This window comes from Myotis myotis, unplaced genomic scaffold (genome assembly GCF_014108235.1).
Source record: "Myotis myotis isolate mMyoMyo1 unplaced genomic scaffold, mMyoMyo1.p scaffold_m19_p_6, whole genome shotgun sequence".
In the NCBI taxonomy this organism is placed as follows: Eukaryota; Metazoa; Chordata; class Mammalia; order Chiroptera; family Vespertilionidae; genus Myotis; species Myotis myotis.
This window is the reverse complement of record NW_023416368.1, coordinates 13,967,714-13,988,032: the sequence shown is the minus strand read 5'-3', so window position 1 is coordinate 13,988,032 and position 20,319 is coordinate 13,967,714. Positions and strand designations below refer to the sequence as shown.

Here is a 20,319-nt window from a genome sequence, read left to right as displayed (position 1 = left end):
GATACATAATAGGCACTCAATAGGAAGCTCTTATTTATACCTAAAGGTTTAACTCAATGGCCAATTCGAGAAGAACACAAACTATTTTTAAAGCAACTGATAACTCCGGTCATGGTCTTGGTAGTCTATAAAGGGTATCTCGTAGATCATCAGCTAACCCTGAAAGTGCCTGTGAAAATACTTAGTCACCGTGGCTGGTGTGGCTGGTGGAGGGTTTTGTCCTCAGTTTGTAAAAACCACACCACCTGTAAAGCGCAATGAAGGAGGAATACCTGGGAGGGTGTCTTACACACAGATGCACTCAATAAATATTGTTGAATGAAAAGTTGATGTTTCCCTTAATGGCTTTATAAAAAAATACTTTAAGATTATCCTTTTAGCCAAAACTGGTTTGGCTCAGTGGATAGAGTGTCGGCCTGCGGACTGAAAGGTCCCGGGTTCGATTCCGGTCAAGGGCAGGTACCTGGGTTGCGGGCACATCCCCAGTAGGAGATGTGCAGGAGGCAGCTGATCGATGTTTCTCTCTCATTGATGTTTCTAACTATCTCTCTCCCTTCCTCTCTGTAAAAAATCAATAAAATATATTTAAAAAAAAAAAAAAGATTATCCTTTTACATTTTCACTTCAAAAACGTTAAAGAGTAAAAGGTTAATAATAAAAACAGCTTCCCCCACAAAAGAAACTGCTGCTTATAAGAAGCACTAATTAGCAAAATACACCAAAACTCAAAAAATAAATTGCAATTCTCTACCAAAGAAATTTTAAAAAGTAAAATACAATGAGCACCTAAAAAAAGGAAAGCACTATCCATTCCATTTCCAGAAACAACTTACCTTTTCACACCTTCCTTTTGCAGATTTGAAATCCAGATTCTCACACAATCACCGGCCTTCACTTCTGTTTGATTCAATAGCATACACACTACTGAGTCTCTCTTTTGCTATTAAATACATAGGTAGAGAGCACACTAGTCTTATTTTGCTTCCTAACTATGAAAACCAAAGTGCAAAAGTCCTAAAGTCAAAATTACAAAAAAACAAAACTTGAGATTAAACAACGTGCAGAAATAATTGTAAAGACTCCCCATTTTTCGCCAAAATAACTGTAAAGGTTCCACATTTTTCGCTCCAAACATCATACTTCGAAATGTATTTTAAATAGATTTTCCCCCCGCAAATGGGAAAGGACTCTTGCACCTTAATGGGAGGGCCAAGGAGTTAAAAGTAAAACATACTAAAATAAGCCATTTCCAAACAGGTGCGATACCATCAGTGTGTGTGCTGTTGCAGGAAACAGAATGGAGAGCCGTGAATGGGAGTCTGCACTTCATGTCTGCAAAAGAAGAGTAAAAAGGTTAACTTAACTCTAGACTATCTTCTTTACCTACTTAAAAGCAATGCTCATAAATATTTTAAATCAAACGATGAAAATGTGCTGGATAAGACGGAGGCTTGTGGGTGAGCTTGTTTAATACATAAACTATATCTACAGTGTTAGAAGTCCGTACGCGAAACACATATCACACCATCTTGATATTCAAGGTTTTTAAAAAACCCAATCTCTTCTTTAGACTTTCCTTAACACCATCATCATAATGAGCCAAATGTGTTTCCTGTTGAACAATTATCTAAGGAGAATTAGCTCTCACTGTAAGAATAACCGTCAAACGGCTCATTTTAAATGCATCCTCTTCCCCCATAGGGAGTGACAGGTAACCTTCTGGGAATCCCAATGCGCACACCCCTTCCCCCACCCTGATCAAAGTTACAGGCTAATTGGCGAGCAGAAGTGCCTCCCAAGCAAGCTCCGCGGCCCAGCACCCGGTTCTCGGCAAAAGCCCTTTGCATTTTGCATGAACGCAGCCCCCCGCCCTAGAGTGGCTGAGCCGCGCGAATGGAGGCTGGGGGTGGTGGGTAGGATCTGCAGACCCATCCGCACCCTGCGCCCCCCACCTGGTGGCACACCTGCCCTCGCAGGCGCTCACCTGGGGCAGGGACCGCCCTCTCCTGGCCTCGGCGCGCCTGCCCCACTCGGAGCGCGCGCCACGCGGGATTCGAGGGCGGTGCGGGCAGCGGGGCGCCGGCAGGCAGGGGTGAAGGGGCCGCCCTGGCTCCCTCCCTCCCGGGGGACCGAGCAGACCCGGGCGCCCCAAGGGCGTGCTGGGGATGGGCGCGGTACCTTTTGGACAGATCCATGAGGACCCCGGAGAAGAGCTTCTCCCCCAGGCGGAACGACACGACGAGCGCGTCCTCAATGATGTGGTCCAGCGTGACCCGCACCTCCGAGCCGGGGATGAGTTGCGACACCGCGGAGTCCCCGCCCGCCGGCGGCACCAGCGCCGGGGCTGCGGGCTGGGGCAGCGACGGCTCCGGGCGCTCCTCGGGAGCCGGGGGCTGGTCGGGCGGCGGCGCGGAGGAAGGGGGAAGGTCGGGCCCTTCCTGAGGCGCGGCTGCCGCCGGCTCCACCAGCTGAGCGGGCAGCTTCTCCTCAGCCTCCAGCTTCGGCCCCGCCGCCTCCGGGCTGCGAGTAAGCTCCCGCGGCGGCGAGAGCGGCGGCTCGTCGGCCTGAGGAGCGGACGGCTGCCCGTCGGCCTCGCCGTCCGGCACGGATGCTTCAGTGGCCGTGACCGGGAGGGTGTCAGTACCGGCCTCGCTGCCGGGGATGGGCTCCATCTCCGGCTCGGCCTCGCCGGCGCCCCCCTCCCCGGGGGACGCTGCAGTCGCTGCCGCCTCTGCAGCCACGGCCGCCATTTTCTCCCTGGCTTCTCCCTCCTCCAACTCCGGTTGCAGCGGCGGTGGCGGCAGCGCTGCTTGGTTCCCTGGGCCTTCCCCTCCCTCCCGCGAACAGTTTCGTCCCGCCCTTCAACTGATGCTCGTTATTGGCACCGCGCCATTGGTCCCGTCCTCCACTCCTGCCTCACTTGTGATATGCCATTGGCCAGAGCCGGACGTCTATTATCTAGTCAGTCCATCCCTCCCATGCAGAGTAGGAACTTCTCATTGGCCGGGTGAGTTGTCAAATGCCCAATGGGAGTGGAGGGGCGAGCTCAAAGTGGGCGGGGAAAGTAAAAAAAACTGAGCCATATACTTATCGCTTCTTACTATTGGCTACAAGAGGAAATAGAATTTTATGGTTGGCCTACGCTCTTGCCCGTTATCAGCCAGGCTTTCAGGGGGGTGGAGGGGGAGAATGGAGGGAATCACGTGGCGTGCCAGTTCTTTCAAAGGCAATTTAGGGGAGGAGAAACAAGCGAATGAGGGAGGGGGACTGCTTCCCAAGAATCCCTGCGCAGTGGTCTTTAGAATAAATGTTATTTCTAGGCGCGGACCTGCTTGCGGCCGCTTGTGGGCACGACAAGTTTCCTTGGGAAAGACAACTAAAGTTTGAAAATAATTCTACACTTTTGAGTCCCTGGTATGCTAGGTACTGTGCTAGGTGCTGGAGAAAAAAATGATGTGCAAAACAGTCTCTATAACCGCATGGTAGCTACTCCAGCCCCACCCCAGGAATGTTTTCCTTGACTTCACTTTCTAGGAAAATGCTAATGAAAAGCACAATAGATGAAGCTAATGAAAGTTCCAGAAAGCAGTCTTTAAGGCTCCCACGCTAATACTGCTTGTTCTTCCAAAATCACTAGAAAATGGGTGTGTCTGGTTCCTTACGCGTTTTTTCTTTCCTGTCCTCTCCTATGCCACTGTTACAAAAGTCTCTCTTCAGTGTCATAATGCTCCTACTTACTCTATTCTTACTTTAAGGCTCTTGGTTTGGATGTCTGGAAGAAGCTACTGAATCCATTTCTCCCACATTGCATTTCAGAGTCAGCATTCTCCCCAGAAGAGATTGTAGGCACTGAGAATATCTACAAAAGGAAGAGGAGAAAAGTTGCCAGCATTAAGGAGAGTAAAATAAAGTCCTAAAGGATTACAGCTAACATTTGAGAATCTACTATGTACCAGGCACTAGTACAGACACTCAGTGTACCATCTCATGTAATCCTTACAATATTCCTATGAGACAGGTACTATTATTATACCTATTTTATAAAGAAATTGAGGTGCCTAAGGTCACTCAGCTAGTTAAGTTGCAGAGTCACAATCCCAGCTTTACACGGGAATGACTGAAAACAGCAAAAGGTAAATATCACCATATGCTCTATTTCCAGCCACAAGACTGTTGGGAAAAGGCCAGTAGGAAATCCCTGTCAGGGTAGGTTCAGCATCTCCAGAGTAACAGAAGGAAATGAATTTACCGAGGTCTACCCTGTGCCTCAGATTTTCTCATAAGCTTTCATTTAAATGCCTGAGCTAAGTCTTCTTTCTCTTTACAGATAAACTGACCTTAGCCAGGTTAAGGATCTTCTTAAGGGTCACACAGATGGCTATTAGCAAAGACTATCTAACCCAGGTCTTTCTGAACAAATAATTTACCTCCTGCAGGCCTGACTGCAATAAATAGACATGGATCCCACCTTATAGGGTCTTCACTATGATCACTTTATAGATCACCATTATCAATTAATTGAACACGGAGAAAAATACAGCTCAGGTCCTAGATCCTAATTACCTCTTGTAGTGATTCATTACAAGACACTGCAGTGAATTATTTAAATTAAGGATTTATGGCAGATTGTGGCATACCAAGTTACCCCCCTAAGTCATTTTTCATTCTGCAACTCAAGAACTTCTACTAGCTTCCTATGTTCCCATCAAGTGTACCCTCTTCTGCTTGTCTTTCAAGGCCCTCTCTGTTCCTACGCTATCTTTCAAGGTCTGTTTATATGGTCATGAATTTTTTTCATTCATTTATTCAACAAATAAATATTGAAGGCCTACTACTATGTGTCTGTTACTGGGCTAGGAAGGCAGAAGTCATGCAGGAAAAAAAAAGCACAAAAACACAAACATGAAAGACTTAGTACCTGGCCTCCCTCGACTTGTTTCTGGTTAAGAAGTTAGAAAATAAACAATAAACAAGATTGTGACCAATGCCTTAAAAGAAATAAACAGGGTGAGGTGATAGGGAGTAGCTGGGGAGGGGGAAGAGAGCATCTACTTTAGATAAAGTGGTCAGAAAAGGCCTCTCTGAGGACAAGACATTTACTTAGGTTGCAAAGGATAAGAAGGAGCCAGCTATTAGCATTGCTTGATGAATATTTGGGTCAAAAGGAACAGCAATTGCAAAAGTCTTGAGGCAAAAGAGGTCTTATTCCAGAAATGGAAAGGAGACCAGTATAATTGAATAAGTGGGTAAGATTGAAAAGGAAGACAGGAGCCAATCATATTTTATGCTCTACAGATACAAAAACTAGAGATACTATCCTCAAGGAATTCTAAATCCAGTGAAAACCCAGCTTTCATAAGTTTTGTTGTATTCTGGTCACTTCTGTATTCAGCTTCCTCCTGGCATAAAACCAGCATAGAGAAGGCCCCTGGTATTTGTGGAATGGAGAGCTCCATGGTATTTGTGGCTGGCTGGCTGGCTGGCTGCAGGACTGGATGGGTGACTGGATGGTTGGCGTCTTAGTCTCTTCAGAGTGCTAGAACAAAATACCACAGATCTGATGGCTTAGTAACAACAAAAATTTATTTCTTACAGTTCTGCAGGCTGGACGTGCAAGATCAGGTCACCAGCATGGTGAAATGAAGGCCTTTTTTCAGGCTGCAGGCTTCTCTTTGTATACTCACATGGCAAAAAGGGGCAAGGGAGCTTTCTTGGAAGCTCCACAGGAGGATGGGCGTGGAAGTGGGGGTGGGGGTCTTGGAAACGTTTCCACCCTGCTTTGACCTTAGGAAGTCCTACTTCATCTCCCACACAGTGGACTTCCCAGGAAAGCTTCATTTGAAATAAAATGCCCCATTGCTCACAAGGTCACACCCTATGAAATCCTTTCACTAGAGAGGAAGTGGTGAAGGTGCAGACATTAAAAGTCTGAATCCTTCTCACTCATTACTGATGTTTCTATCTCTCTCTCCCCCTTCTTCTCTGAAATCAATAAAAATATATTTTTAAAAAAAGAAAAAGAGTCTGAATCCTGCCCAGCTGGTGTGGCTCAGTGTTTGAGTGTCAACCTATGAACCAGGAGGCTATGGTTCAATTCCCAGTCAGGGCACATGCCCAGGTTGTAGGCTTGATCCCCAGAAGGAGCATGCAGAAGGCAGTCGATTGATAATACGCTCTCAACCTTTATGTTTCTATCTTTCTCCCTTCCTCTCTGAAATCAATAAAATATATATATATTTTTAAAAAGGTATTAATTTCAATCAAGAGGGTCCTGTCTTCATTACCTAATCACCTCCCATATGCCCCACCTCCTAATACTAACACCATAGGGGTTAGGATTTCAACAAATAAATTTTGGAGGGACACAAATATTCAGACCATAGCAGATGGATAGTTGGTTGATTGGAAGATGATTGAAGGAATGAATGGGTGGCTGGATGAAGGGATAGATGAATGGCAGGGATAAGGAATCCAGCTGACTACTCAAGCACATCTTTACTGTCGCAGCAGACTTTGATCTCAAGCTCTGTGGAAGGTACCAAAGTTTAGTGATTAAAAACTCATCGATGGAAATGAATGAATGAACCTGTATGTGACTCTCAGTCGGCCTCCAACTAGCTGTATGATATGGGCAGAACGCAGTCTTAGGCAAGTTGTTTATTTTTATTTTTTTTAAATATATTTTATTGATTTTTTTACAGAAAAGAAGGGAGAAGGATAGAGCATTAGAAACATTGATGAGAGAGAAACTCGATCAGCTGCCTCCTGCACACTCCCTACTGGGGATGTGCCCGCAACCAAGGTATATGCCCTTGACCGGAATCGAACCTGGGACCCTTGAGTCCGCAGGCCAACGCTCTATCCACTGAGCCAAACCGGTTAGGGAATAGGCAAATTGTTTAAACTGTTTCCTCATTTATAAAATATCTTAATAATAACTAGCTTCCTGCCGAAACCGGTTTGGCTCAGTGGATAGAGCGTCGGCCTGCGGACTGAAAGGTCCCAGGTTCGATTCCGGTCAAGGGCATGTACCTGGGTTGCGGGCACATCCCCAGTAGGAGTTGTGCAGGAGGCAGCTGATCGATGTTTCTCTCTCATCGATGTTTCTAACTATCTCTCTCTCCCTTCCTCTCTGTAAAAAATCAATAAAATATATTTAAAAAAAAATAACTAGCTTCCTATCAGGTTGGTGTGTTTGTATATAAATTATGTAACATATAAAATGCTTAACATAGACTCTAAGCGTAGCTTCATAACTGTTAGCAACTAGATTTAGAAATTCCATTTTATCACTGCATCTGGGATTGATCATCCTCTAGGGCTCTGACTCCCAATAACCAAACTTGTGAAAAGCTAAGTAAAAACCCAAATACTGGGGTGTTGGTTCATAGAGAAGGATAAGTATCTCTAGTTGTGACTTAGTGGGTTTTTTCTTTTGTTTTATTTTTCTGGGCCTCATCTCTCGAGAAATCAAATTAGAGGGTAGCATGGGGAACAGAGACTCAAGACTCAGAGCACGTGGCTGTGAGTGCTGGCTGAGTGAATTACTTGTCCCATCCTACACCTATTTCTGTCCAGGTAACCATTATTTCTCTTCTAAAATCAGTCATTTATTCCCAGACCAAGACTGTGATGGATAACTCCTGGCAAACATGTCAATCACTGGCTCTCTCTCCATGTGTCTCAGTGGTTCTCAATGTATTAAGGAATCTCACTGAGAATCTGCTAAAAAGCTATTTTTTACATACTGTGTGATCTCATTTATATAAAGTACAAAAACAAGCAAAACAAATGTATGCTGGTAGAGGCTAGCATTTATTTTATCACTGTGTCTGTGAGCAGAAATCCAGGCATGGCTTAGCTGGGTCCTCTGCTTAGGGTCTCTCTCTCTCTCTCTCTCAAGGCTAGACTCAAGATGCCAGCAGGGGCTGCAGTCTCATCTGAAAGCTTAAAAAGGGAAGGGTCCACTTCAAAGCTCATTCACATGATTCTTGGCAGGATTCAGTTCGTCAGTGGCCGTTGGCTAGGGGCTGCCCTCAGCTCCTGGACACATGTGCCTCTCCTATGGACACTAGTTACAGTTTGCTTCGGCAGAATGAGCATAGGATAAGAGCCAGGAAGAAATGGTGCAAGAAAGCGAGAAGCCACAGCCTTTTATAGCCTAATCTCAGAAGAGACATCCCCTCACTTACACTGTATTCTGTTCAGAAGCAAGTCACAAGGTCCAGCCTAAGCACAAGGGGAGAACATTATACAAGGGCATGAATGAATACCAAAAGGTGGGGATCACTGAAAGCTGATCATCACACAATTTAAAGATTTTAAAAATATGTATTTCAGAAAATTTTCCCTAATGCCCCCACCACATACTTATCCACAGGCTGTTAAATGCCTTATAGCTCATCCTATCTGGCCCCTAGTAACAGATCCTCACATAAGTGCACCAAGAGGGAAAGGGCATCATATTTCAAAGGCAAATCCCTCTATTGAGCACAATCCCTATAAGGAAAGCCATCACTGATTGAACCATTTAGTGAGCACCTACTGTGTGCCAGCCAGAGACAGCAGCCAGACGAGCCTGGGGGGATCAAGCCTATCAAAGGTGGGCACTCCCCTGAAACATATTCCTCCACAGTCTAGGTGTTCTTTCACATGCTTCCCCTCTCCTTGTATAGTCTCAACAGATGCCATGTCAACATGGTTCCGTAAAAATGGACTCTGTGAGCACAACTTTGGAGGGAGTGGTTTTAGGTTGACCATCTTGGGTTGTCTGGGACTGAAGAGTTTCCTGAGATGCAGGATGTTTGGTGTTAAAAATGGGGCAGTCCTGGGCAAGTTGGCCAGGCTTCATGCTGTGTCTTGCAGAAATGAACAATGATCCTTGCAACCACCCAGCAAGGAAAGAGAGCCTCAGATTGGTCAGAGAAAGCTTCCAAAGCTGTAGACAGGGATTAGGATGGGAACTGGACCTGCCAGTCTCCAAAGAATGTACTCTTGACAACTTTGATCTTTGTGCTGTTTCTTAAATTTCCTTAGCCATCCCCTGGGACAGGATCCTTGGGTAAATGCATATCAGTGTGCATTTTTGTCCTGCCTTCTAATCCCAAGCCCACAGGTTAAACCTCACCTTAGAGTCTAACCACCCCTGTTAGAGCCCACCCTCTCAAAAAAGTTCTAAGAATATTTATTGACATTCCTCTCAGTTGAGTTCTCCCATCATTTCAAATGTGGTAGCTATTAAATTATCAGACCTAAAGTAAAGGCTTTATTTTATAGCTTCCTTAGCATTGTGCTGGGCCAAGAAATAACACCCAATATTGATCAAGTGCTTACTTTGTATCAGGTATTAATTAAATCAATTAAACCTTATTATATCCCTATAAGGTAAATCATATAATTATCACCAATTCAGACTAGGGAACTGATGCACAGAGATGTTAATTAAGTTGCCCAAGGTCACACAGCAAGTAAGTATAGGTACCAGAGGTTGCTCAGTGATTACAAAGAGCTCCTGCGTTTTCACTGGGAAGGCTATCGTTTGCTCTGACAGCCTTAAGCGAAGTCTTCTGAAAAATGGGTGGAAACCTCAGCTAAAGAGGTGCATGTGATCTGAGAACCATCCTTGAAAAACCACAAGCCCAAGATCATGTTGACAGAATTGTTTGTGTGTCATCATAGTTTCTCTCTGTCTTGGTTTTCTCATCTGTAATATGGGAATAATAATAATCAGCTCTACCTCAATTAGTTGCCGTGAAGGTTACCTTAAATTGGATCATGGCTGTTAGGCAGTAACTGTTCCTACTATCCCTCCCAAAGGTCTGGAAGCCTGGGTGGGAGCGTGGAAATGATCTGATTCATCCTCGTATGTAAATTCTGAGCTAGAAGCTGAAGACCAAGGACTGTTCTTCGCATTTACTTCATGGCTGTTCATTTCCAAGTAACGCTTTCAGTGTTTGCCCCCAGTTATCCCTCTGACTGCATAGTTGCTACATATGCAAATACAAAAATGACCCAAATATGCAGTTCTAAGTTGCTTTGGTTCTTTAATTTTATTTAAAGCCAAATTTCTACTGTCTGTTTTATTTGTATTTGTTTAAAAAAACAGCAGAGATTTTTTTTTTTTAAAGGAATGTGTGTATACCTATAAAGTACTTAGAAAAAAGCCCCTTGTTTGGTCTTGTTCATTATCGCACCTCTCTCAGGTAGCACAGTGCCTGGCATACAGTAGGCCTTCAAAAATGTTTGTAGAATTCATAAACAAATGACTCAATTAGTGAATAGTTATTTCCAAGGGTTTGGATCACTGTGGATTTTCTTTTCTTTTTGCCCATCTACATGTCCCAGTTTTCCTAATTTTCTCATTTTTCTACAATGAACATGTATTTCTCAAAGGAAAATGTTTAAATTCTTACTTCATCAAAGAAATATATAAACAAATGAATAAAATGGGGCATGGGGCCAGCGTGGCATGGTTCAGTTGTTGAACACTGATCTATGAACCAGGAGGTCACAGTTCCATTCCAGGTCAGGGGACATGCCCAGGGTTGGGAGATCAATTCCCAGTGTGGGGTGTGCAAGAGACAGCTGATCAATGATTCTCTCTCATCATTGCTGTTTCTCTCTCTCCCTCTCTGAAATCAATAAAAATCTATTTTTAAAAAATGGAGCCTGGGTAATCTTGTAAGAGGAGGATTTCCAAACAATAGCAGGTGTGAGGAGCCCCAGGACTGACAGGGTTGCTGGGCATCTGATGTGGAGGAGGGACAAGAGAGTCCCCTTTCTAGAACCCAGAGACTGTAGCAGCTGCTGTTTGTGTTCTCCTTGGAGTCGCACGTTTTTGCTCTGGTGTGTTTACTGGGTAAAGGCAAGCAGCGAGTCCCAGAGAGCTTTTCAAGGATTCTAAATGATTCACAAGGATCTCTCCTGCTGCCGCGGAGGCCAGGTCTTGGCTGTCTCCACGGCGGTGTGACATTGGAGATAGGGGTGCTCCCGCCCCTGCCCCAACACCACCGTCCCTGAACCTCTAGAAGTGACCCCCTTCTCTGTGAGTTGGCTCCTCTATCCAAATCCAAAATCCTTCCACTCAGCTTACTCCACCCAGGTCTGTAGATGCTGACAAAGAAGGGAACAGACAAGCCAATTTAGTTGTCGTCCTCTCTTTGTTCCCTTGACCTTGAGGCACTTCACTCAGCAGAGCACGCTGTTCGGGAGCCCGGCAGAGTTCTGGAATGAAAGACGGGAGACCTTGGAGGGCTCTTGCAGCTCGCACTCGTCCTCTCTGCTTTGGTCACCATAGTGACTTCTCTCTGAAGGCTCACCGTGGTGGTTTTTGCTCGATATTCATTCATAAGGCCACCTCTGCGTTTTCCACCCACTGGGGAACAGAGCACCGCGTGCTTTCGCAGTCACGTGGCTGACACACTGGGCTTTTAAAACTGTGTGTGTGTGTTTGTGTGTGTGGCTGGGGAGGGTGGGGCAGCCCTCAGCTGCAGAGGGAAAGGTCAGAGCTAGGAAGGAATTCCGATTTCTCTGGTCCTGTCCCCTCCGTTTACATAGGAGAGGGATTTGCCTGAGGTTGCTCAGCCCCTCTGAGGGAGAGCCCCAACTGGCACAGGAGTGCCCTGACTCTGGGCCCAGTATTCATTGCACCCCTTTATACAGGAGAATGCAGGGTCCACTGGCCTCATCCCAGATTTTCTAATTTACTGGCCTTTGGTGCCAGCACTGGAGTCACATTTCCTGGGACTGTCACTAAAGGATCCTGAGATTTACGGTAATTGGACCATGAGCCCCTGGTGAAAGGCCAGAATAGGGCTCCTGTAGTGAGACAAAACACTTCCATTTCCAATACAGATTTGTAAGTAAATTAGCTCATTTAATTCTCAAAATTACTCTGCAAAGTGACTATTATTCCCTTTTAAACGGAGAAACCTGCAGCTGCGGAGAGTGGTTGAATGCATCAACTGGGAGTCAGGAGAATTTGAGACATAACTGCAATTCTCTGATGATAAAGAATGGCATAATCACTCATTAGTATTGGCATTGACTTCAGATTCAATGAGATCTCATCCTGCTTGTTTCCCTGCTGTGTGACTTTGGACAAGTTGCTTAACTTCCCTGAATCTCCATTTGTAAAAATAGCATAATAATAAAAAAAATAGCATAATAATAGAACCTATTTCATAGGGTCATCGTGAGGATTAAGTGAAGTAATGCATGTAAACACTGACCAGTATTCTCCTGCTAGAACTGCCGGTAATCGGACAAAGGGAGAAAATTTACATCGCACTTCCATTCCAGGCTCACCCAGAGCCCAAGGCCTTCCTCTGGGTCAGCCTAGGAACTGAGAACTTGGGGGAAAAAAAAAAAAAAAGACCATCTAAAGCAGTGGTTCTCAACCTTTCTAATGCTGCGACCCTTTAATTCAGTTCCTCATGTTGTGGTGACCCCCAACCATAAAATTATTTTTGTTGCTACTTCATAACTGTAATTTTGCTACTGTTATGAATCGTAATGTAAATATCTGATATGCAGGATGTATTTTCATTGTTACAAATTGAACATAATTAAAGCATAGTGATTAATCACAAAAACAATATGTAATTATATATGTGTTTTCCGATGGTCTTAGGCGACCCCTGTGAAAGGGTCATTTGACCCCCAAAGGGGGCGCAACCCACAGGTTGAGAACCGCTGATCTAAAGAGAGGAAAGTGAATTTGAAAGATGCTTTCATAGCTTGATTTTGCATTTTTAAAAGATTCAGATAAGAGAAAAGAGGGGAAGTGTTGTAATTGCTGTCTCTCTATAGCTTTGCTGCTGCACCCTCCAAAGCTATGCTGCTCAACACAGTGGCCGCCAGCCTCATGTGGTTATTGAACACATGAAATGGACCTGGTCCACATTGAGACATGTTGTAAGTATAAAATATATACCAGGTCTTAAAGACTTAGTGGGATAAAAATATTATAAAATAGCTCACTGATCACTTTTATGCTGATGACATGTTGGAGTCTTTTAAATAAAATGCATTATTATAATTAATTGTACCCATTTGCAGGAGAGATTCAGAGCTAGGAAGGGAATTGAAGTATATAAGACATTCTGAGCTAGGGATGAGCTAGGAATGTACCGTGGGGGCTTTAAAAGGTCATTGCAGAATGATAAGAGCAGATGTTTAGTAAATAAAACTTTGCCCTTCCATATCATAGGTCAAAAAAGGTTATCTCTGATAATCTCTTATTATAGGCAAGGCTCCTGACTCAAGTTCTTCTCTAGGTAGTTAAGTTTCTCTTGAATCTGAAGCTAAATCTGCCTTTAGCTCAAAGTCATCTTACTACCACTGAGGCACACCTTGGTGTGGCTCATTTTGGATGCCCCTCACACTGGTCAACTCTAAAGCCTGTTCTCCTTCATATCTACCTCCCCATAATTGTCCCAGGAAGTGATTGCATTTGGCTATAAATTAGATGAGTTTGGAGTTTTTGTGTGTGTATGTTTTAGAATTTCAGGCTCTTCCTGGAAGGGTGCAGATGAAGCCATGAGGGAGGAGGAGGCAGGAAGCCCAGCTAGAGCCTGGCCTTCACTGGACATGGGGCGCTAGGGCCTTCTCCATGGGCTCGGTTTAGTAGCCAGAGCTTCTTGACATTTCCCATCAGAAGGGAAAATGAGAAGGGCTGGTTAGAGAGAAATCCCTCTTCCATATTCATGCAGGATGAAGTCAAATGTGTTTGATTTCTTTTTAAGTACTCCTATCACTTCAACGGTGATTACCTTTTCCCAAATTCAAGTACAGACTCGGGTGGGAGCCGTCCAAGGCGGCCAGTGTCTTTTCTACCTGACGGGTTTTAAAACCAAGCCCCCTATGCCTGAGTTACAATTGATTTCTGACTTGTCCACCTCCCAGCTTTGAGCTTTCAGAGCTCAGCCCTTAGGGAGAACTTCCTGACTTCTAAAGCTGAGGGGAAATCTGCTCAGCATTCACCTTCTCCAATTCCAAACTCCAGTCCCGAAGTTGCAGATTTGCAGGCATTAGGGGAGCTGGCATTTTAAAGCCACAAGTATGGGGGGGGGGGGGCATAGTAATCATGTCTTTTAGTCATATTGGGCTTTGTGACTATAATGACTGTTACTTTGCTAGATGCTTTTGCAAACACAGTATCATTTAGTCCGCAAGCAACCTAGGAGGTCAGTCTTGTTCATCACACATATAAGAAAACTGAGGTTGCCCTAGCTGGTTTGACTCAGAAGATAGAGCGTTGGCCTGCGAACTGAAGGGTCCCAGGTTCAAGTCCAGTCAAGAGCAATACCTTGGTTGCAGGCTTGATCCCTGGCCCTGGTTGGGGGCAGGATGTGATGATTCTCTCTCACATCGATGTTTCTCTCCCTGTGTCTCTCCCCTCCCTTCCACTCTCTAAGAAGCAAAAAAGAAAAGAAAACTGAGGCTACGAGAGGTTAAAAAACTTGCCTAAGTCCACCCAGATAGTAGGTGGTGGAGCCAGGATTCAAAGTGAGAATTCTATGGTTTTCATCCCTCACTAAGCATGAGAAAATGGAGATTACGAGACCTACATAAGGTCACCAACTCAGGACTTCTCAGAGTGTGGCCCTGTGGTACTGAAAAGAGTCCACAGGTGACTTAAAATCCATCAAAAGTTTAAGACCTAGGCTCACTTTTTTATTTTTTTATTTTATTTTATTTTTTTTAAATATATTTTATTGATTATTTTACAGAGAAGAAGGGAGAGGGATAGAGAGTTAGAAACATTGATCAGCTGCCTCCTGCACACCTCCCCACTGGGGATGTGCCCGCAACCAAGGTACATGCCCTTGACCGGAATCGAACCTGGGACCCTTCAGTCCGCAGGCCGACGCTCTATCCACTGAGCCAAACTGGTTAGGGCAAGGCTCACTTTTTTAACTACTCACTTGCCTCTGACCCAGTAGTAATCATATTTTGTTACTGCCCCACAAGAATCTTTGTTTGGTAGAACCACTCATGGTGTTTGTGAAGGCTTTGGTCCAATGACCAACTTTTAAAAAAATATATATATTTTTATTGATTTCAGAGAGGAAGGGAGAGGGAGAGAGAAAGAGAAACATCAATGATGATAGAGAATCATCAATCAGCTGCCTCCTGCACGCCCCTACTGGGGATCGAGCCTGAAACCCGGGCATGTACCCTGACCGGAATTGAACTGTGACTTCCTGGTTCATAGGTTGACACTCAACCACTGAGCCACGCCAGCTGGGCCAGTGACCAACTTTTAAGATGTGACTTTGCCTTTGAATTCATGGAAACTGGCACACAGCTCATGTGATTTCAAAACCCAGATGATCTAGTTAGTATCTTCTGATCCCAGGGTCTGAGCCTTTCACTCAGCCTGGAGCCCTGCGCCCTCCTCCTTGTCTCTTTAGCGTCTACTCATTTATCTTGCAATCACAGTTTCCTACCTAGGCATAGGAGCTGTGTATCACTCACATAGCTTTTTCTATTTATTTGTGTGATTATTTAGTTGCGGCCCCTTGAGCGTGGCTCTTCCACAAAATACCACATGCGGGTGCGCATGTACAGTGCAATTGAAACTTCGTACCCACACTCAAGGGGCCAAAGAGCCGCATGTGGCTCGCGAGCCGCAGTTTGCCGACCACTGCACTAGACCAAAAAGAACAAAGACCAGGCCTTCTTTTGCTCATCCAAACCCAAGCCCCAGGTCTAGCATGTAATAGGCACTTAATACTTAATCTTTTTTTAAAAATTGATCTCAGAAAGGGAGAGATAGAATCCTAGCTACCTTGGAGAAAGGAAAAGGACCTTGATGAGAGATGAGCTAGGAATAGCAGGGAGCAGGCACACATGAGCGGAGGCTCCAGCTGCCTTTGTATCCCAGCTGGAGAATGTTCCTTGGAAAAAGCTAGAGCCTTATTAGGATTGTCTTTAGACTGAGATGACAGTGATGAGAGAGAATCACAGCCACTCAATAAGCTTACAGACCGCCAACTGTGGGTCAGGGATTATGCTGAGTACTTCATATACATTCACTCACTTAGTTCTTACAACCCTCCAATCCCCATTTCACAGATGAGCAAACTGAGGCTTGGAAAGGCCAAGTGGTCACTTAAGCTTAAAAGGCTCAAAATATACCAAGCTAGTCGATGGCAAAGCCCAGATTCAAACTCAGGCAGTGAAACTCCAAATCTGAAAGTCCTGATTGATAGTTTAATTAATAGCTTGTGGAGCAGCCACACCCACAATTCATCTGTGGGAGACTAGAGCTAATGCCTGACCAGATAGGGCTGATCTGTGTATCCAGGCAACATGGCCAGAGCACCAACCCTCAGAGAGATGCCAGGTACCCTGGGAAAGAACGGGCTTTGGAGGCAGTCTTCAGATTATATTCTGGCTCCTTCACTTACCCCCTAGTCCCCAGTTCTTCCATCTGCTATGGAGGTAATAATTCCTACCCGCAAGAATATTATGAAGATTGGATGACCTCATGTACATGAACTTGCCGTGATGCATCACATCTGGCAGCAGGTGTTCAACACATTTGTTTCCTTTCTTTAGTCAATCTCTCTCTCTCTGTCATCTCAGTCTAAAGCAGTAGTTCTCAACCTGGGCTGCACATTAGAATCACCTGGGAATCTTTTTAAAATCCTGATTTCTGGGCCTCATCCTCCGGAAATTCTGTTTCTTTGTTATAATGTTGTGGCCCCATCCCATAACAAAGAAACAGAATTTCCGGAGGATGAGGCCCAGAAATCAGGATTTTAAAAAGATTCCCAGGTGATTCTAATGTGCAGCCCAGGTTGAGAGCCACTGGACTCTAAAGACAATCCTGATGAGGCTCCAGCTTTTTCCAAGGAGCATTCTCCAGCTGGGATACAAAGGCAGCTGTGGCCTCCGCTCAAGTGTGCCTGCTCCCTGCTATTTCTAGCTCATCTCTCATCAAGGTCCTTTTCCTTTCTCCAAGGTAGCTAGGATACAGACTTGTTAGGCCTGGCCCTCAATTCCCTGAGGCGGCCAACACAGGGCCTTGGACAGGCGGACACATGGGGAAGCCAAAAAGGACAGAATCAATAGGAAAAAATTTATCCTGAAAATGGGGCAGAGCTTCTGCCTCCAATGTTTCCACCTTTCATGGATCCAAAATTTTAAGAATAATTTTTCTATGCCAAAATCATTGTAGCTTCCACCACCTCCAAAACTGCTCTCGTTACTACCAAATCCAGATAGCCACCCCACTGCCACCAAATCTACCACTGCCACAACTGCCACCAAAGCCAGCTCAACCAGGTTCATCCAGGTTACAGCATAGAATATTATTTGGCAATAAAAATAAATAAGGTACTGATGCATGCAATAACCTGGATTATTCTATCTGAAAGAAGCCAGGCCTACATATTGTATGATTTTGTTTATATGAAATGTCCAAATTAGGCAAATCTATAGAAACAGAAAGTAGACCAGTGACTGCCTAGGGCTGGGGAGAGTGGGGAAGAAATTGTTAGGGACTGCTAATGGATAGAGATTTCTTTTTGGGATAATGGAAATACTCTAAAATTGATTTCGGTGATGGCTGCTCAGCTCTGTGAGTATATGAAAAAGCACTGAACCATATACTTTAAATTAATGACTGTTATTTAAATTATATCTCAATAAAGCTGTTATAATAAAAATTAATAATAAGGCCTATGTTACCACATAGCTTCTCAGGGACTCAGTTCCTCATTCAGTCATTCATTCATCCAGTATTCATAAAATCCAACCATGTGCCAGGCACCATTCTGGTCCCTGAGCATACAGTGGTTTACAATCCAGACAAGGGCTGGACCCTCACAAGGCTAACATTCTAATGAAGGGAGGCAGAATATAAACAAATAGATTTTAGAGAGATCATTTCAGATAGTGGTACCTGCCACAAACAAATTAAATGGGTGTTTTAAGATAGAAAGTGACTGGGAGGAAGGGGGAAGTCAGCTACTTTAAATAGGTTGTCAAGCAAAGCTTGTTTGAGTTGCCCTGTAACTGAGTCATTCATTCATTCATTTGTGCAAACATCCTTTGAGCTTCTACAGGCATTGAGATAGGAACTTGTTCCATTGCCAATTCAGCATCAACCAATCCTTTTTTGGGTGGACTAATCTGTTTCCTTGCTCAAGTCAGTGCCCATCTGATTTGTGATAAGTCTTTATGGCATCTTTCCCTTTCTCTGTCTATAGGAGGGTGGAGGTAGCAAAAATTGTTTCCCCTTGAGACAGTGAAGTAAAAATCATTCAACGGTTACAGAGAAAACCAGAATATAAAACAAATATTTTCTCAAAGTCAGTGCCACAGACTAAACATTGGTTTTGTTCAAGCCTCTGGGGATTTCCCTATATCTTACATAAAACTGGTTGACAAATGAGAAATGGAGCCCCAACGGGTGAAACTGCTAGTTGGTCGGGCTGTGGTCTTGGCTTAACAATTCCAGTGGGCCCTCCGGTCCAGACTTGGGTGGTTCAGAACAGTTCTTTGAGTTTCTTTACAAACTAATGGCTTTCCCTATGAGGACCCTAATCGCAGTCCAGTGATCAGAGAGCACTAGGTGGCTCAGAGACCCCTGACTCCCAAGGGCTCACCAACAATGTTGTAAAATATTTTATTTATTGATTTGAAGGAGGGAGAGAGAGAGAGAGAGAGAGAGAGAGAGAGAGAGAGAGAGAGAGAGAGAGAGAGATTGACTTGATGTTCTACCCATGTATGCATTCATTGGTGCTTCTTCTATGTGTCCTGACCAGGGACCAAACCCACAACCTTGACACATCAGGACAATGCTCCAACCAACGGAGCTATCTGGCCAGGGCTTCACCACCAATTTGAATGCCACCCAAAGTGGGTATTTGTGAGCTTACATACAGCAAACAGCCCCTTTGCCAGGATCTGAGGCAGGTCACAAAAGGCAGACTGAGCCTTTCCCTCTTGCGGCCACCGTAGGAGCGCCAGCGGTCAAAATGAAGTTCAATCCCTTCATGACTTCTGACTGAAGCAAGAACTGTAAAAGGTATCTCTTTCTTTTTTTTTTTTTTCTTTTTTTCAGAAACATCAATGATGGGAGAGAATCATTAATAGGCTGCCTCCAGCAGGCCCTCAGGCATGTGCCCTTGACCAGAATCAAACCGGGGACCCTTCAGTTTGCAAGCTGACACTCTATACACTGAGCCCTACTGGCTAGGGCTCTTTTTCTTTTTTCATTGATCCTCATCCATTGATTTTTATTTTTTATTTATTTATTTATTTTTTAAATATATTTTATTGATTTTTTACAGAGAGGAAGGGAGAGAGATAGAGAGTTAGAAACATAGATGGGAGAGAAACATCGATCAGCCGCCTCCTGCACATCTCCCACTGGGGATGTGCCCGCAACCCAGGTACATGCCCTTGACCGGAATCGAACCCGGGACCCCTCAGTCCGCAGGCCGACGCTCTATCCACTGAGCCAAACCGGTTTCGGCGTCATCCATTGATTTTTAGAGAGAGTGGAAGGGAGGGGGAGAGACAGAGAGAGAAGTATTGATGTGATTGGTTGTCTTCCACACACTGAGGTTACGTGTCCTTGACGACAATTGAACCGGGGACCCTTCAGTCCACAGGCTGATGCTCTATTCCCTGAGCCAAACCAGCTAGGGCTGTAAAAGGCATTTCAATGCACCTTCCCACATCTGAAGGAAGATTATGTCTTCTCCTCTTTCCAAAGAGCTGAGACAGAAGTACAATGTTCAATCCATGCCCATCCGAAAGGATGATGAAGTTCAGGTTGTTCGAGGACATTACAAAGGGCAGCAAACTGCCAAAGTAGTCCAGGTTTACAGGAAGAAATACGTCATCTACATTGAACGAGTGCAACGGGAGAAAGCTAATGGCACAACTGTTCATGTGGGCGTTCACCCCAGCAAGGTGGTTATCACTAGACTAAAGCTGGACAAAGACCACAAAAAGATCCTTGAACGTAAAGCCAAATCTCGCCAAGTAGGAAAGGAAAAGGGAAAATACAAGGAAGAAACAATTGAGAAGATGCAGGAATAAAGTAATATCATATACAACTTTCATTAAAAACTTAAAATGAAGTAGGCAGACTGATCTCAGGAGACAAAGGGAAAAATCCAAATTTGTATCTTACTTGAGTCTCATCACTTTTTTGGGCTGTAGTTTTTCCATTTGCGACACGAGGAGGTCAGACCAGTTCTGGGACGACTAAGACCAGACCTACATTCTGCCACACGTACTCTGGTCATGGCAGATGTCACTAATTGATCAGGTACTCTTGGGAATCAGCCTCAG

General features: G+C 44.6%; 1 protein-coding gene and 1 pseudogene across 21 annotated transcripts in view; one reads left to right on the top strand and one right to left on the bottom strand.

Annotated features, from left to right (window-relative positions):
• Window positions 1–2,888, bottom strand: part of PWWP2A (PWWP domain containing 2A) — a 61,308-nt gene extending 58,420 nt beyond the window's left edge. For 6 of the 21 annotated variants that reach the window (XR_004968320.1, XR_004968321.1, XR_004968322.1 and 3 more), the window contains exon 1: window positions 2,179–2,888. Coding sequence is in view for 10 of the 21 variants with exons in the window: in XM_036313990.1 (XP_036169883.1) it covers window positions 2,179–2,750 (572 nt within the window). In the remaining 11 variants the exon portion in view is untranslated. Of the gene's footprint in view, window positions 1–1,234; window positions 1,311–2,178 lie in introns of those variants that run through there. The other 15 variants (XR_004968326.1, XM_036313998.1, XM_036313997.1 and 12 more) reach the window with 6 other exon arrangements.
• Window positions 2,889–18,992: 16,104 nt separating this feature from the next.
• LOC118658636 lies at window positions 18,993–20,103 on the top strand (annotated as a pseudogene).
• Window positions 20,104–20,319: the final 216 nt, after the last annotated feature.